This window comes from Nerophis lumbriciformis, linkage group LG10 (genome assembly GCF_033978685.3).
Source record: "Nerophis lumbriciformis linkage group LG10, RoL_Nlum_v2.1, whole genome shotgun sequence".
Taxonomy (NCBI): Eukaryota; Metazoa; Chordata; class Actinopteri; order Syngnathiformes; family Syngnathidae; genus Nerophis; species Nerophis lumbriciformis.
Window position 1 is genome coordinate 51,147,445 of NC_084557.2, and position 16,704 is coordinate 51,164,148.

The following is a 16,704-nucleotide window of genomic DNA, read 5'->3' on the forward strand; positions in this document are numbered from 1 at the left end:
TGCGCCGCAACTAAAGCCCTCATTTAAACTTTCCGCGTGCATGATTGAATCTATTTTAAAAAGTGTAACCGAGGGTTTATAAATGTCGCCTATACTGTATGAAACTACAAAATAACAAAAACGGAGGCTCCAGTTTACACAAGGACCACTTTATTTACATTCTTTCAAAAACCTCCGCAACGTGTCATCACTTCCGCTCTTAGCGCCTTCAAAATAAGAGCTCAAGGCATATACTGTATAACAGCGCATAACAGGAACTTAACATCACAAAGAGGAAAGCCCATGAAAATAGGTTACAAAAGTTATTTAATAAGAAGCCAAAAAGTGCAAAAACAATAATGTTCGTGTTGGAGGAGTTGTGAATTAGATACACCTGCAGTCTGCAGGTGTACCTAATGTTGTGTCCCTGCAGTCATTCACAACTCCTCCAACACGAACATTATTGTTTTTGCACTTTTTGGCTTCTTATGAAATAACTTTTTTTAAATAGATTCGATCTTGCACGTGGAAAGTTTAAGTGTGGGCTTTAGTTGATATAACAATTCTACGGCGGGGGTGCAGGAGGCGGGATTACTGGAGCCTCAGCCAGTGCGTCTTTTGCAGCCGTTTTATGATCGCTCAGCACAAGAAATACTTTACACACATACAGTTGTTGACAAAATACACTGTACATTATATACCTCAGCTAACTAAACTATGGAAATGTATAATATAATTCATATAGCAATACAGTCTCACTGCACAGCAGGCCAGCACAGTCCAGAATCCATGTTGAGGCACTGAGTGACGTGCCTCAACTGGCTGCTTTTCACCGCACCGTCTCTTCTCAGTATTTGAACGGCAAATGTGAAAATTCTGCGATTTTGAATAAAAATAATCTAAAACTGGTGAAGTTAAATGGAAAATAACTTTATAGTATAATCACTGGATACATATAACAATTTAATTTTTTTTTTTTCTTTTTACATTTATTTTCTTTCCATGATGGCAGGTGAGGCGGGGCCTCACCTGCCTCTAGTGACTGCACGTCACTGCGGTCAACGCTTGAAAATTTGTCCCGCGGACCGGGGGGGGGTGTGATTTTTTTTTTTAATAAAGAAATACAATCATGTGTGCTTACAGACTGTATCCCTGCAGACTGTATTGATATAAATTGATATGTAGTGTATATATTGTGTTTTTATGTTGATTTAATTAAAAAAATAAAAAAATGTTTTGTTTTTTTCTTGTGCGGCCCGGTACCAATCGGTCCGCGGACCGGTACTGGGCCACACAAGAAAAAAAAATTATAATAATATTTTTTTTTTATTAAATCAACATAAAAACACAACGATACCGGGCCGGGGCCCGGTGGTTGGGGACTACTGTTCTAACTCACTTATTTGCGCTGGCGTTTGACACAAGCTGAGCTGGACATACTGTATGTATGGACAATTTATCTTCTTTCTTTTTATTCATTTTTAACTGTGTTTGATAGATTTGTTTATTTTTTTTACACAATTGTTATGCATTTTAACTGTGTTTTATATATGGAATGTTTTGTGCTTATTGTGTCTGTCTACAGGTGTCTGTACCTGACACCTTCTACAGTATGTTAGCTACCTCTCTTTGTTTATAATGTCTATTTTCTGCTGGATCTACTCTCTATTATATGCTGCAGCTGTTACATATACTGTAATATTGTACATAGTGGTCAAGACGGCTCAGAAGATCATCGGCCGCCCTCTCCCCTCTCTGACGGACATCTACACCTCCCGCTGCCTCAACAGAGCCAGTGCCATCATCAAGGACAGCACCCACCCTGGCTCTGACCTGTTCCACCTGCTGCCCTCTGGGAAGCGCTACAGGTGCATTAAAACCAAAACAAACAGGCTAAAGAACAGCTTCTTCCCCAGGGCCATAACCATCCTGAACGGACTGCCCCATTGTCCCTCATAACTGCCTTCTCTTCGGTGCAATAACCCATTCCACCAACCACCCTGTTTTTTTTGTGTTTTTTTTCATGTATATATTCATTTCACACCATATTCATTGCACTTCTAAATTTTTTATATTTTTATATATTTGCACATTGTTTTTCTAGCATGCACACATCGCACTGTATGGAATGGCCTCAATCTCGTTACCTTGCGTAATGACAATAAAGCTGATTCTGATTCTGATTCTTCTGATAGTAATTGTTATATATGATTGTGGAGGGGGCGTGGCCTGCAGGCCTGCAGCGGAACGGGGTGTGCCAGGACCGGCCTCGAAGACAACGACAGGTGCGTAGATGGCCCAGGTGGACCTTGTCATCCGATCACCTGTCGCCCTGTATAAGCAGCAGTCAGGAGGAGAGAGGTTGTTGGAGCTGGGGGGCGAGCTGGAGTGAGAGCGAGAGCGTGAGCGTGACGGTCATGGACAAAAGACAATTGCTGGAAAGCAACCCGCTGAACTATACCAAATAAAACTGTATTGTAACCCTCATCCGGGCTCTCATGTCGGTGCTTGGTGGTCCGAAGAATTCCCTGGAGGGCAACCTCCACAATGATAAACATATAATATAATATATAAGTATATATCACATACTGTACATATATTATGTCAATATTACATATATGTTATATTGCTACTACGGTACATTTTTAGTCTATTTTATACCTGGATTGTCCTCTCCATCCTTACACTTTCCATCCTTTGTAACCGAGCTACTGTGTGGAACAATTTTTCTTGCGGATCATTAAAGTTTGTCTAAGTCTAAGTGATTTTGATGATTACTTTTAATATTTTACCTTTCTGTACAGCACTTTGGGGCAGTAGTCTGTTTTATAAATGTGCTATAAAAATACATCTTCCTTGACCTTGAGTACTGTATTTTTCGGACTATAAGTGGCAGTTTTTTTTCATAGTTTGGCCGGGGGTGCGACTTATACTCAGGAGCGACTTATGTGTGAAATGATGAACACATTAGCGTAAAATATCAAATAATATTATTGATCTCATTCACGTAAGAGACTAGACGTATAAGATTTCATGGGATTTAGCGATTAGGAGTGACAGATTGTATAGCATGTTCTATATGTTATAGTTATTTGAATGACTCTTACCATAATATGTTACGTTAACATACCAGTTGGTTATTTATGCCTCATATAACGTACACTTATTCAGCCTGTTGTTCACTATTCTTTATTTAGTTTAAATTGCCTCTCAAATGTCTATTCTTGCTGTTGGCTTTTATCAAATACATTTCCCCCAAAAATGCGACTTATACTCCAGTGCGACTTACAGTGCCCTCCAAAAGTATTGGAACAGTGAGGCCAATTCCTTTATTTTTGTTGTAGACTAAAAACATTTGGGTTTAACATCAAAAGATGAATATGAGACAAGAGATCAACATTTCAACTTTTATTTCCAGGTATTTACATCTGGATCTGATACACAACTTAGAAGATAGCATTAATTGTAATGGAACACAACATTTTTAGGTGAGCAAAAGTATTGGAACATATAAACTTAAAATAGATTAAAGTGAATAAGACTTAATATTTAGTTGCAAATCCTTTGCTTTCAATAAGTGCATCAAGCCTGTGAGCCATTGACATCACCAAACTGTTGCATTCTTCTTTTGTGATGCTTTTCCAGGCTTTCACCGCAGCCTCTTTCACTTGTTGTTTGTTTTGGGGGGTTACTCCCTTCAGTCTCATCTTCAGCAGGTAAAATGCATGCTCTATTGGGTTTAAGTCTGGAGACTGACTTGGCCAGTCTAAAAGCTTCCACTTCTTGCCCCTGATCAACTCCTTTGTTGTTTTGGCAGTGTGTTTTGGGTCGTTATCTTGCTGCATGACAAAGGATCTCCCAATCAGTTTGGTTGCATCTTTCTTTAAAGTAGCAGACAAAATGTTTCTGTAGACTTCTGAGTTCATTTTGCTGCTGCCATCATGTGTTACATCATCAATGAAGATGAAAGAGCCCGTCCCAGAAGAAGCCATGCAAGCCCAAGCCATGACATTACCTCCGCCGTGTTTCACAGATGAACTTGTATGTTTGGGATCATGAGCAGATCCTTTCTTTCTCCAAACGTTCGCCTTTCCATTACTTTGGAAGAAGTTAATCTTTGTCTCATCAGTCCATACAATTTTTCCCAGAATTTTTGAGGCTCATCTCTGTACCTTTTGGCAAATTCCAGCCTGGCCTTCCTGTTCTTCTTGCTAATGGGTGGTTTGCATCTTCTGGTGTAGCCTCTGTACTTCTGTTCATGAAGTCTTCTGCGAACAGTAGGTTGGGATACCTTCACTCCTGCCCTCTGGAGGTTGTTGCTGATGTCACTAACAGTTGTTCTTTATAGCTCTCACAATGTTTCTGTCATCAACTCCTGATGTTTTCCTTGGTCTACCTGTTCGACGTCTGTTGCTTACTACACCAGTGGTTTCTTTCTTCTTCAGGACATTCCAAATGGTTGTCTGGCTATGGCCAATGTTTGATTGATTGTCCATCTTCTCTCAGATTCACAATTGCTTCTTTTTCACCCATAGACAGCTCTCTCTTTTTCATGTTGGTTCCACCTCTAAATGCAGCCTGCACAGGCAAAACCTATCCTACCCAATCTGAAACCGAGCTCAGATATTCAGTGCTATTTATTGTTTGAATAATCAATGTCATGTGGAGACACCTGGGCAACAAAACACACCTGTCAGTCACATGTTCCAATACTTTTGCTCTCATGAAAAATGGGTAAGTTCTAGAGATGCGCGGTTTGCGGACACAACCGCGGAGTCCGCGGATTATCCGCGGATCGGGCGGATGAAATTAAAAACAATAAGATTTTATCCGCTTGCGGGTCGGGTCGGGCGGATTAATTAGATATTTTTTTTATTTTTTTATTTTTTTTGCGGGTGGCAGTTAAACCAATTCGGAAATATATATACATAGTTAAATGTTGTTACCCACATACGAAAAACGAGCAGGCACCTGCTGCATATGCCACAACAGAAGAAGAAAAAAGAAAAGAGATGGACACTTTTACGGAGCGGAGAAGGGACACCTCGCCGGGGTCCGGGACCGAGGCCCCTTCCCCCGAGAGGGCCCCACCGGGAGCTGTAGCTGAGGCGATCCGTGAGAAGGGCCCGACGCACGTCCAGGGTCACTACCGCGCCCACCGTCCGCTTTCGCAGTGCGCTCACGAAAGGGGTGGGGCTCACCCTGGTTGATATAGAGAGCAGGACGGTGGCCATGGAATTTCATTTAAGGTTTGTGATAAACCATCAAACTCATTCGTTAAAAGGACTCTATAGTAATATAAAGCAAATTTTTCTGGACATTATCATGCAAGAAAAGTTTATTTTTGGGATCGCGATCACCGCGTAATGATTTTTAAAGGTTGCATTACATTAACTGTCCCATGTGATCAGCCAGTGCGATTGGAAGTCCATGCTCAATTATTGCCTCCGTAAATAAAACTTCGGCATTTATCACATCCAAAGAATCTGTTTGGGCGACGAAAAACGTTGAAAGTTTTCCACTTGTATCTATTAGACTTGTGTTTTTTTGTCCCAACGTGGTCTTTTACATCGCTAATTCCTCCGTGTCCGATCGAAAAATCTTGTCTGCACAAGGTGCAATTCGCGTAGTTTTCACCCTTTTTTTTTTTTTTTTTAATTAATATTAGATATATAACAACGGGCGGATGGCGGGCGGGTGGAGTTCTGATCAAACGTTACATCGGGTGGATGGCGGATGGTTGACGACTTTCTGACGCGGTTGCGGATGAAATAAATTGCCTATCCGCGCATCTCTAGTAAGTTCAAATAAAAGGTGCTATCTTCTAAGTTGTGTATCAACCTGGAAATAAAAGCTAAAATGTTGATCTCTTGTCCCATATTCATCTTTTCATGTCAAACCCAAATGTTTTCGGTCCACAACAAAAGTAAAGGAATTGGACTCAATGTTCCAATACTTTTGGAGGGCACTGTATATATGTTTTTTTCCTTCTTTATTATGCGTTTCCGGCCGGTGCGACTTACACTCCGGAGCGACTTATAGTCCGAAAAATACGGTACCCAACTACCGTACAAGCCTGTGCTGTTTGGCTCCATATCACAGGGTTTAAGCCTTGCTCTGATTTGTTCCGCCACTGGTAAATGCAGTACACATACTTCAAACCTGGCCCAGTCCCACGATGTGTTCCTGTGTGTAGGTCTCTGCAGATGACCAAACTGAATCTCATACGTTGCGTTGGGACTGTGCACCCGCACTGGGAATTCAACCTTAAGAAACTTGTGTGACTCGGCCCAGTTCACCTGGCAATGGAGAACGTTGGCATTTTTATCTGACGCCACGCTGTAATCAGGAGTTGCGTTTGAATCAATTAGAAAGCAAAAAGGAGCGTACCTGCGTGTTGAACTTAATGTAAGGACACATGGCGTCCATCACAATCTCCTGTGTGACTGTACTCTTGTCGCTGATCCTCAGCGTGAAGCTGACACTTCCTCTGAGTTCATGCGAAGAGAGCACATGAGCAGGCTGCACCACTTCCACCACAGGCCTCCTGTGGGAAGTCATTGAACCATCAAAACTCCACGACAGTTGTTAAGTCACAAAGAATGACGTAGAAATGGGTGTAGTAGTCATAACTCAGACCTTGTCTGAAGATGGTAGTCCATGACGTCCCATGCATCCCAGTACAGAGGTACGTCATCAAACATGACAAACTGGTTACCACAGCAGCCAACCGAAAGGGCTTCCCTGAAACCAACAGCATCCAGAGATTACATTGTTGCACTCCCTACAGTTTAATGTAGTTGAAGGGGACCTATGATGATTTTCATTAGAGATGGCCGATAAATGCTTTAAAATGTAATATCGGAAATGATCGGTATCGGTTTCAACCTCCCGATTTTCCCGAAAGACTCCCGAATTTCAGTACCCCTCCCGAGGCAACCATTCTCCCAAATTTCTCCCGATTTCCACCCGCACAACAATAATGGGGGCGTGCCTTAAAGGCACTGCCTTTAGCGTCCTCTACAACCTGTCGTCACGTCCGCTTTTCCTCCATACAAACAGCGTGCCGGCCCTGTCACATAATATATGCGGCTTTTACACTCACATAATTGAATGCAAGGCATACTTGATTAACAGCCATACAGGTCACACTGAGGGTGGCCATATAAACAAGTTTAACACTGTTCCAAATATGCGCCACACTGTGAACCCACACCAAACAAGAATGACAAACACATTGCGGGAGAACATCTGCACCATAACACAACATAAACACAACAGAACAAATACCCAGAACCCCTTACAGCACTAACTCTTCCAGGACGCTACAATATACACCCGCTACATGTAATGTATGAATATCTATTTTCACTCCTACAGCATCGCGTGGACATCGGGGGCAGTACCTCTGGATTGGCAGACCGGGGTGGTGGTTCCTCTCTTTAAAAAGGGGAACCGGAGGGTGTGTTCTAACTATCGTGGGATCACACTCCTCAGCCTTCCCGGTAAGGTCTATTCAGGTGTACTGGAGAGGAGGCTACGCCGGATAGTCGAACCTCGGATTCAGGAGGAACAGTGTGGTTTTCGTCCTGGTCGTGGAACTGTGGACCAGCTCTATACTCTCGGCAGGGTCCTTGAGGGTGCATGGGAGTTTGCCCAACCAGTCTACATGTGCTTTGTGGACTTGGAGAAGGCATTCGACCGTGTCCCTCAGGAAGTCCTGTGGGGAGTGCTCAGAGAGTATGGGGTTTCGGACTGTCTGATTGTGGCGGTCCGCTCCCTGTATGATCAGTGTCAGAGCTTGGTTCGCATTGCCGGCAGTAAGTCGGACACGTTTCCGGTGAGGGTTGGACTCCGCCAAGGCTGCCCTTTGTCACCGATTCTGTTCATAACTTTTATGGACAGAATTTCTAGGCGCAGTCAAGGCGTTGAGGGGATCCGGTTTGGTGGCTGCAGGATTAGGTCTCTGCTTTTTGCAGATGATTTGGTCCTGATGGCTTCATCTGGCCAGGATCTTCAGCTCTCACTGGATCGGTTCGCAGCTGAGTGTGAAGCGACTGGGATGAGAATCAGCACCTCCAAGTCCGAGTCCATGGTTCTCGCCCGGAAAAGGGTGGAGTGCCATCTCCGGGTTGGGGAGGAGATCTTGCCCCAAGTGGAGGAGTTCAAGTACCTCGGAGTCTTGTTCACGAGTGAGGGAAGAGTGGATCGTGAGATCGACAGGCGGATCGGTGCGGCGTCTTCAGTAATGCGGACGCTGTATCGATCCGTTGTGGTGAAGAAGGAGCTGAGCCGGAAGGCAAAGCTCTCAATTTACCGGCCGATCTACGTTCCCATCCTCACCTATGGTCATGAGCTTTGGGTTATGACCGAAAGGACAAGATCACGGGTACAAGCGGCCGAAATGAGTTTCCTCCGCCGAGTGGCGGGGCTCTCCCTTAGAGATAGGGTGAGAAGCTCTGTCATCCGGGGGGAGCTCAAAGTAAAGCCGCTGCTCCTCCGCATCGAGAGGAGCCAGATGAGGTGGTTCGGGCATCTGGTCAGGATGCCACCTGAGCGCCTCCCTAAGGAGGTGTTTAGGGCATGTCCGACCGGTAGGAGGCCACGGGGAAGACCCAGGACACGTTGGGAAGACTATGTCTCCCGGCTGGCCTGGGAACGCCTCGGGATCCCCCGGGAGGAGCTGGACGAAGTGGCTGGGGAGAGGGAAGTCTGGGCTTCCCTGCTTAGGCTGCTGCCCCCGCGACCCGACCTCGGATAAGCGGAAGAAGATGGATGGATGGATGGACTCCAAAGAAAAATTGATTGTTGAAGGACTGGAATTGTCGCTGTGGCATATTTGTTTACATGTTACGTAAGTTGTTTACAAAAGTAAGTTGAAAAATAAAGCTAACGTAGATCCACGCTGAGGTCTGTGCCTCCTCCACTTAACAGCCATAAAAAGATTAGAACCCTACTAAATATATTACACTATACATCCATTTATTCATTATATTTATTTATTTTCACGTGAAAAAACCCCTCATTTTTAAGGTCTGGCGACCATATCTCTGTATGGGCGACTTTTATTTTATTTTGTATTAGTAGTAGCGACTTCCTTGTTCATTTACGGAATCTGGTTAACTTCCTTTGTTTTCAATTTATCGAACAGCTTGCAAGTGACGTCAAAGCCAACATTAGGTACACCTGCACACTCTCCAAAGGAGTCAGACTCTGTGTTAAAAAAGCTGCTTTTAGCAGCATTTATGTCACTGCATGTTGCATGCCGTGTAATTTTGCGCATGCCAAGATTATATACAATTAATACTTTATCCTTCCTTTTTTTGTATTTCCACACAGTCTGTAACAGAGACGGAGGAGCTCAGCCCCCTCCGGTTGAGAGCTTAACTTAATGGTGTAGTGGGTAGAGCGGCCGTGCCAGAAACCTGAGGGTTGCAGGTTCGCTCCCCGCCTCTTACCATCCAAATTGCTGCCGTTGTGTCCTTGGGCAGGGCACTTCACCCTTGCCCCCAGTGCCGCTCACACTGGTGAATGAATGATAGGTGGTGGTCGGAGGGGTTGTAGGCGCAAACTGGCAGCCTCGCTTCCGTCAGTCTACCCCAGGGCAGCTGTAGCTACGTAAGTAGCTTACCACCACCAGGTGTGAATGAATGATGGGTTCTCACTTCTTTATGAAGCGCTTTGAGTGTCTAGAAAAGCGCTATATAAATCTGATCCATTATTAATAAGTGCTTCTACTTTGCTGTGACGTCACGCACAACACAGCCAGATTACAAAACCCCGCGGACATAGGCATCCAAAACTTTGTGCACGTTCACACCAAAATGCATGAACCTTATGTTTCGACACTTTGGTATTATTATATTGTATTGTAACAACATTTATAAGTCAGGAAAATACCATAGTCATTAAGCCATGATTCAAATCATAAATGTGGGATTTATTACCCAACAGCATTTCTGCCAATAAAAATGATGTACAGTACAGACCAAAAATTTGGACACACCTTCTCAATTAATGCATTTTATTTATTTTCATGACTATTTACCAGAGGTGTGGACTCGAGTCACATGACTTGGACTCGAGTCAGACTCGAGTCATGAATTTGATGACTTTAGACTCGACTTGACAAAATGTAAAAAGACTTGCAACTCGACTTAGACTTTAACATCAATGACTTGTGACTTCACTTGGACTTGAGCCTTTTGAATTGACATGACTTGCTACTTTCCCCAAAACCCAAAGATGAAAAAGTTATTCGGGAGCGCTCCGTATTTTTCATTGTGTACTTGTCTATCAGCGTTGCGTGTGTCAGCTGGTGTGCTCTCAGTACAACAGCCAATCAAATTAGATCTACTTTGTTTTCATCACACAGCATTCATCCAATCAAATTGCAGGACAACCAACGAAGAAGACATGTCCAAACCACACGCCAGTGAACAAAAAATGATGCCTAAAATAATTTTGTTTGGGTATAAAAATTACGAGGTGGTCAACACAAAACGGTTTGCAGTATGCAACACATGCGGTTCGAAAATGACTGATGGAGAGGCAACAACTTCCAACTTCGTCCGGCATTTGAAGTTGCACAAAGAACGGTAAGTTTTGAATGTAAGATAACGTTTATTGGCTAAGTAACGTGACTTTTATTTGCTGTGTAGTTAAATCAGTGAGGCTGTAAACTCACTGCTAACGTTATAACGTTATTGCAAACACGGGAATCTGTTGCAGTTCACTACCTTATTCATACTTTTTGTTCAGTGATTTTTTTTAAGCAGGGCTACGTTAGTCAATATATCACACGTAACGTTAGATGGCGGTCAGCAGCACCGCGTATTTTAGCCACCTAAAAAAAGACAAAAATAGTAAAATATGGCACATATGAATATGTGTACCGTTTGAGCTAGCTTTCTGACATACTGTTGGTTGTTTACCTCAGTGGTCCCCAACCACCGGGCCGCGGCCCGGTACTGGTCCATGGATCGATTGGTATCGGGCCGCACAAGAAATAATTTTTTTTTCTTTTTTTAATTAAATCAACATAAAAAACACAAGATACACTTACAAGTAGTGCACCAACCCAAAACAACTCTCTCCCCCCTTTTGTTCTGGGCATTGAACATGAAGACTTTTCCTTCACTGTTCCGAGTGGCCATGAGAGTCTTGGCAGTGCCTGCCTCCAGTGCTCCAGTGGAGCGAGTTTTCAGCCATGGTGGCATCATACTACGCCCCCATCGTGCACAAATGACTGACAGACTCTTGGCTAATTTGGTCTTTTGCAAATGCAATGCAGCATAGGGCCCTGACATATAAAAAGTACAACTTTTTTGTTATGTTCACGTATATGTCATGTTTTTTCAATGTTAACACTTTTGTACAAATAAGTACATTTGCACTTTATTTTTCAATGTGTTTGTTCTGTAAAGGAATGAGTTAATGTTTAAAATGACTGGTTAATAGTGCTATTATAAAGTGCAATGTCAGCACAATTTTCTTTCCTGCAATTTAAAATGCACTTGTTTTAATAAATAAATACAGCGTTTGAAAAGCATACACAATCTGTGTTAATATATTAGTCTGTGGTTAAAAGGACTTGAAAGGACTCGAAACTCAAAATGCAGGACTTAGGACTTGACTTGAGACTTTCCAGTCTTGACTTTGGACTTGACTCGGGGCTTGCCTGTCTTGACTCGGGACTTGACTCGGACTTGAGGGCAAAGACTTGAGACTTACTTGTGACTTGCAAAACAATGACTTGGTCCCACCTCTGCTATTTACATTGTAGATTGTCACATCAAAACTACGAATGAACACATGTGGAGTTATGTACTTAACAAAAAGAGGTGAAATAACTGACAACATGTTTAACAAAAAGAGGTGAAATAAATAAAAACATGTTTTGTATTCTAGTTTCTTCAAAATAACCACCCTTTGCTGATTACAGCTTTGCACACTCTTGGCATTCTCTCGATGAGCTTCAAGAGGTAGTCACCTGAAATGGTCTTTACTTCACAGACGTGCTTAAAGCTCATGGAGAGAATGCCAAGAGTGTGCAAAGCAGTAATCAGAACAAAGGGTGGCTATTTAGAGGAAACTAGAATATAAAGCATGTTTTCAGTTATTTCACCTTTTTTTGTTAAGTACAAAAGTCCACAGTGACAATCTACAATGTAAATAGTCATGAAAATAAAGAAAACACATTGAATAAGAAGGTGTGTCCAAACTTTTGGCCTGTACTGTATGCCTCTACCTAATATTAAAATAGTGTTTTCTTTACATTATTTTATTTTAATGAGCTTCACTTAGTAACTGGAGTACCTGTTTGCAGAGATCAAATGCAGTGATGCCATTGTGCCATCTTTCTTCACAACAGTACGTATGATGCCGTTTTCCATGAGGACACTGCCGTCCTCCTGTAATAATAGAGAATAAATTACTTGAGTAAATTCTCCAAAAAAAAAAACAAGACTTGAGATACATTTTGACAAATTGGCAAAAAGATTGGTAGAAAATTGTGAAAGGGTTTTGTATCCATTTGACCTTTTTGAATCAAATATTCACAACTCTACTTGGTCTTTGTTTGAGAACACCTTTAGAGATAACATTGGACAATACAGTATATGTGGATATAATGGGCTCATAGGTTCAATGTACCTGAACAGTAACACAAACTGGAGTCGCAGGCTTTGTTTCTTCAACGAAATTCACACCAATACTGGGAACTCGCACCAGAGCTGTAGTGAAACAGATAAAAAAAGGGCAGTGGACATGGAATAGCAGGAAAAAGTACCACAGTAACAAACATACCCAACTCATTGCTGGAGCCATCTTGAATCTGAATGACTTCAAGGCGCTCCCAGGACAGAGAGTTGAAGACACCTGTGGCATCGCCCTTTGCCACCAGAGCACTAAGGCTATCTTGCAGGAGTGCGCCACCACTCCTACGAATATCTGCGACACAGAATATAGAATGTTGGTATTTCTGGGAAAACAACAACATATCTTTATAAAGTAGCCTCTTCTTTAAACGCTGTGCCTTCATTAATCGTCTGGTGAGTCAACAAACGCCTACTGTGTCTCCCTTGCGTGCGAAAGCTGTGAGTAGCCATGTTTCTATCAAGCTGGACAGTTGAGTAAAGACTGGGACCTCTTAACAGCAGGAAGCGTCTATAGATGGAGATGAACTCAAGGAAAAACAATTTCAGTGAGTGAGGGCATTGTCTGTAAACAGGAAACACAAACGCCTCCGTTTTTATTTTTCTTATAAACAGCCCATTTTGTAGTGGCCAAAACCTCGGGTTTGGCTTTAGAAAAGATGGTGCTTTATTCTTTCGACAAGTCAATTTTTTTGTAATAAAACATTACAAACATTACCTATATGCATGGCATACTTGCCAACCCTCCCGGATTTTCCGGGAGACTCCCGAAATTCAGCGCCTCTCCCGAAAACCTCCCGGGACAAATTTTCTCCCGAAAATCTCCCGAAAATTCAGGCGGAGCTGGAGGCCACGCCCCCTTCAGCTCCATGCGGACCTGAGTGACGTGTTGACAGCCTGTTCACAACATTGCCGTAAACAGCAATGTTGTGACACTTTTAAACAGGACAATACTGCCATCTACTGTACATGCATATGTGACCCACCCATAATGTGTCACATTTTTGTGTTGATTTATTTATTTTATTTTGTGGTTTGAATTCGTTTTTGGAGCTGTCATTACACATTTATCAGTATTCACATTGGTCAGTAGGGGGCAGTAGGGCGTTTCTTCCCAATTGAATGCTATCACCTGCAAACCGGAAGTGTCTTGTCATTCTGATGAGAGCGACCAGTCTGTGAACAATTGAAACGTCCTGTGTGCTTTTTCCTCCTGTATAACAGGTTAGTTTTGGTGAATCAACTCACTGAATAATATCCATGTGATCTTTATAAGTTTAAGTACACATTCTGATGGTGGAGCCTAACTCTAAAGTGTTTGTGAGTTGTAGTTTGTATTTGTGAATGAATCCAGTGCACAGCTGCAGTAATCAATACAAAAAGGCGACGTGAGTGCGCAATGTTTATATAGGAACTTCTGATCCTAATTCAGACTCCCAAATTAGAGCTCCCGTTTTCTTATTGATTTTATAATGTATATTTGTATAATGTGTGTGTTCTGAAATAGTGACAGAGAATAGAACAAGGATGGCCAATTCAACCCTTAACTCAACAATGAGTAGATGAGTGTTAAGTGTGTGTATATGTGTAAATAAATGAACACTGAAATTCAAGTATTTATATATATATATATATATATATATATATATATATATATATGTAATAAAATATATATATATATATATATATATATATATATATATATATATAGCTAGAATTCACTGAAAGTCAAGTAGTTCTTATATATATATATATATATATATATATATATCTATATATATATATATATATATAAAATATATATATATAAATATATATATAAAAATCTCCTGACGATTGAGGGTACCCCCCCTCATGAAACAGGCCTGTAGAGATGAAATAGTCTTGTGATTTTTTTCCCACACATACATATATATCTATATATATATATCTTAACCACGCCCCCCAACCACGCCCCCGCCCCGCCCCCATCCCCCACCCCCCACCTCCCGAAATCGGAGGTCTCAAGGTTGGCAAGTATGATGCATGGTGAAAACTTGATGCGTAACTCCCCTTAAATAAACACCTGGTACCGGTTGGTTGAGTAAATTAACAACAACAACATCAGCACTTACATATATAAACAAACAAATCCAAACATAAGCCGGCGGAGCAGTTATCCAGTTCTGTAACCCACCGTCCACTGAGAACCAGCCGATCCATTCCCCCCTTCCCACGGGTCTGACCGCCCGCCTCCCCTCCCCAGGGACAAGCCCACACCCAGACGACAGCACGATATCGAGCACGAAGGACGGCGCAGCAGAGTGCGAGAGCAGGCTCGGGCCGACACCCGACAAGCCAACCAACACGACAACAAACAAAAAAATGCCAGCAAGTCGGCCAGCCCTAACAACCACCACGTGCACACGCCGCTACAAGCCACAACAGCAACCACCCCTTTGCACCGAAGCAAACAGCCCCCACCACAAACAAACGGTAGCAAAAACGACGGCTGCAAAACCCTGACAACCGGCACCAATCAAATCAAAATGACTGAAAAACCGCGACCGACAACCACATGCAGACAAGACCTTGGAGACCAGCCAGAGACAGACCGCCAACACGCAAAGAAGCAACAGCAGCACCACCCCCCCAACAATAAACTCCAACTCCCAATCCAACTTTGCTGCCCAAAAAACTGAGCCACAGCACTCACACCAAATAAGAAGGCTGTGCTTCCCCCGCTCCAAGCCACCACCACAAACCCCACAGCGCAAAGCTGGAACAGACGGACATGGGCCCCGCCCAACAGGAAGCAAAACCCTTACACCTTCAGCAAGGTCCCTGCTCGGGGTTGGCAGGTCACCAGACCGCAGTCCCCGGAGCCTGTGCCGGTCGAGGAGGCAATGTAGGGCGTGCCACACCCCAACCCCATCCCACCCGTGCATGTGATGTGGGAGTGTACAAGGCCTCCAGAGTGTCTACTCTGTAGTTGAAATGAAGAGGTCACCGACCTCCAGTCTTTATTGATGTGTGTGCTGTAGCGTGAGGGAGATATGTATGCGGGTGGGGACTAATGACGCAATTAAAATTGGGGCACATGCCGAGCCCCCCAAACCCTAAGTGTCTAACATGCAGTTAAAATTGAGGGATAGACGAGCAGGGGACAAGTCAGGAGGACTGGAGCCTCATAGAGGCTTCCTCATCCCCCCGCCAAGCCTCCCTGTAGGCCATTCCAGTAAAGTCCTATAGGTGTGTGTGCGCTGTCAGTCGAAGAAGCAGAGGACCCAGACACAGCCCTAAAGACCCCCCAGTCCATGCAGGAGGCAACCGAGATATAGGTACGGCCAGGAGGCTGACCCACACAGCCCAGGACCCCGCAGGTGCCTCACAGCAAGCAGCATGGACATCTTATTACATGCTCATACCTGCCAACTTTTGAAATCAGAAAAACCTAGTAGCCAGGGTCCAGGGGCCGCAGGCCCCGGTAGGTCCAGGACAAAGTCCTGGTGGGGGGTTCTTCGCCCCCCGACGCAAAATGATTGATTGCATTCAGACAGGTTAAAATGTTGCTAAAACCATCACTTTTCTATCAGTCACAGTGACTTTTCAAAACAAAAATATTTCAGCAAAAATCATATGGGTTGATTGACATGTTTATTCTGTAAGCTAACTTCAATAGTTTGAAATTATTTTGACAGTTAATGCCAGTTATCCTGTCAACCTTCAACTTCAATTTGTTAATTGAAAGTAGAAACAGTATAAACACTTTTTACAGTGAACAAATGGTAAAACAGTACTAAACAATTCCATTAAAAAAAATTGGTGTCATTATTAACTTTCTGTCCAAGCTTGTATAATCTACTGCCTTGTTCAATTGTAAAAAATATTCTGTGCCTAAAATTCACATTTCTATCACAATTATCATACTGTAAACATGGTAAGCTAACTTCATTAAAATTAATAGTCCTGTCAATAGCATGGAATTACAATTCAAATGTAGTTTTTTTGTAAGCCTTTCAAAAGAATTCAAAATATGAAAAATTCATGAAAATGAATTTAAGCCATCAGACACTTGAAAAGTGGCACA

At 42.9% G+C, this 16,704-nt stretch overlaps 1 protein-coding gene across 2 annotated transcripts in view; it reads right to left on the minus strand.

Annotated features, from left to right (window-relative positions):
- Positions 1–16,704, minus strand: part of man2c1 (mannosidase, alpha, class 2C, member 1) — a 42,799-nt gene that overhangs the window by 9,366 nt on the left and 16,729 nt on the right. For both annotated transcript variants that reach the window (XM_061969452.2, XM_061969451.2), the window contains 6 exons: positions 12,787–12,930; positions 12,634–12,713; positions 12,298–12,392; positions 6,619–6,723; positions 6,370–6,526; positions 6,135–6,278 (listed from right to left, as the gene is read on the minus strand). In XM_061969452.2, the coding sequence (XP_061825436.2) occupies positions 6,135–6,278; positions 6,370–6,526; positions 6,619–6,723; positions 12,298–12,392; positions 12,634–12,713; positions 12,787–12,930 (725 nt within the window). The remainder of the gene's footprint in view (positions 1–6,134; positions 6,279–6,369; positions 6,527–6,618; positions 6,724–12,297; positions 12,393–12,633; positions 12,714–12,786; positions 12,931–16,704) is intronic.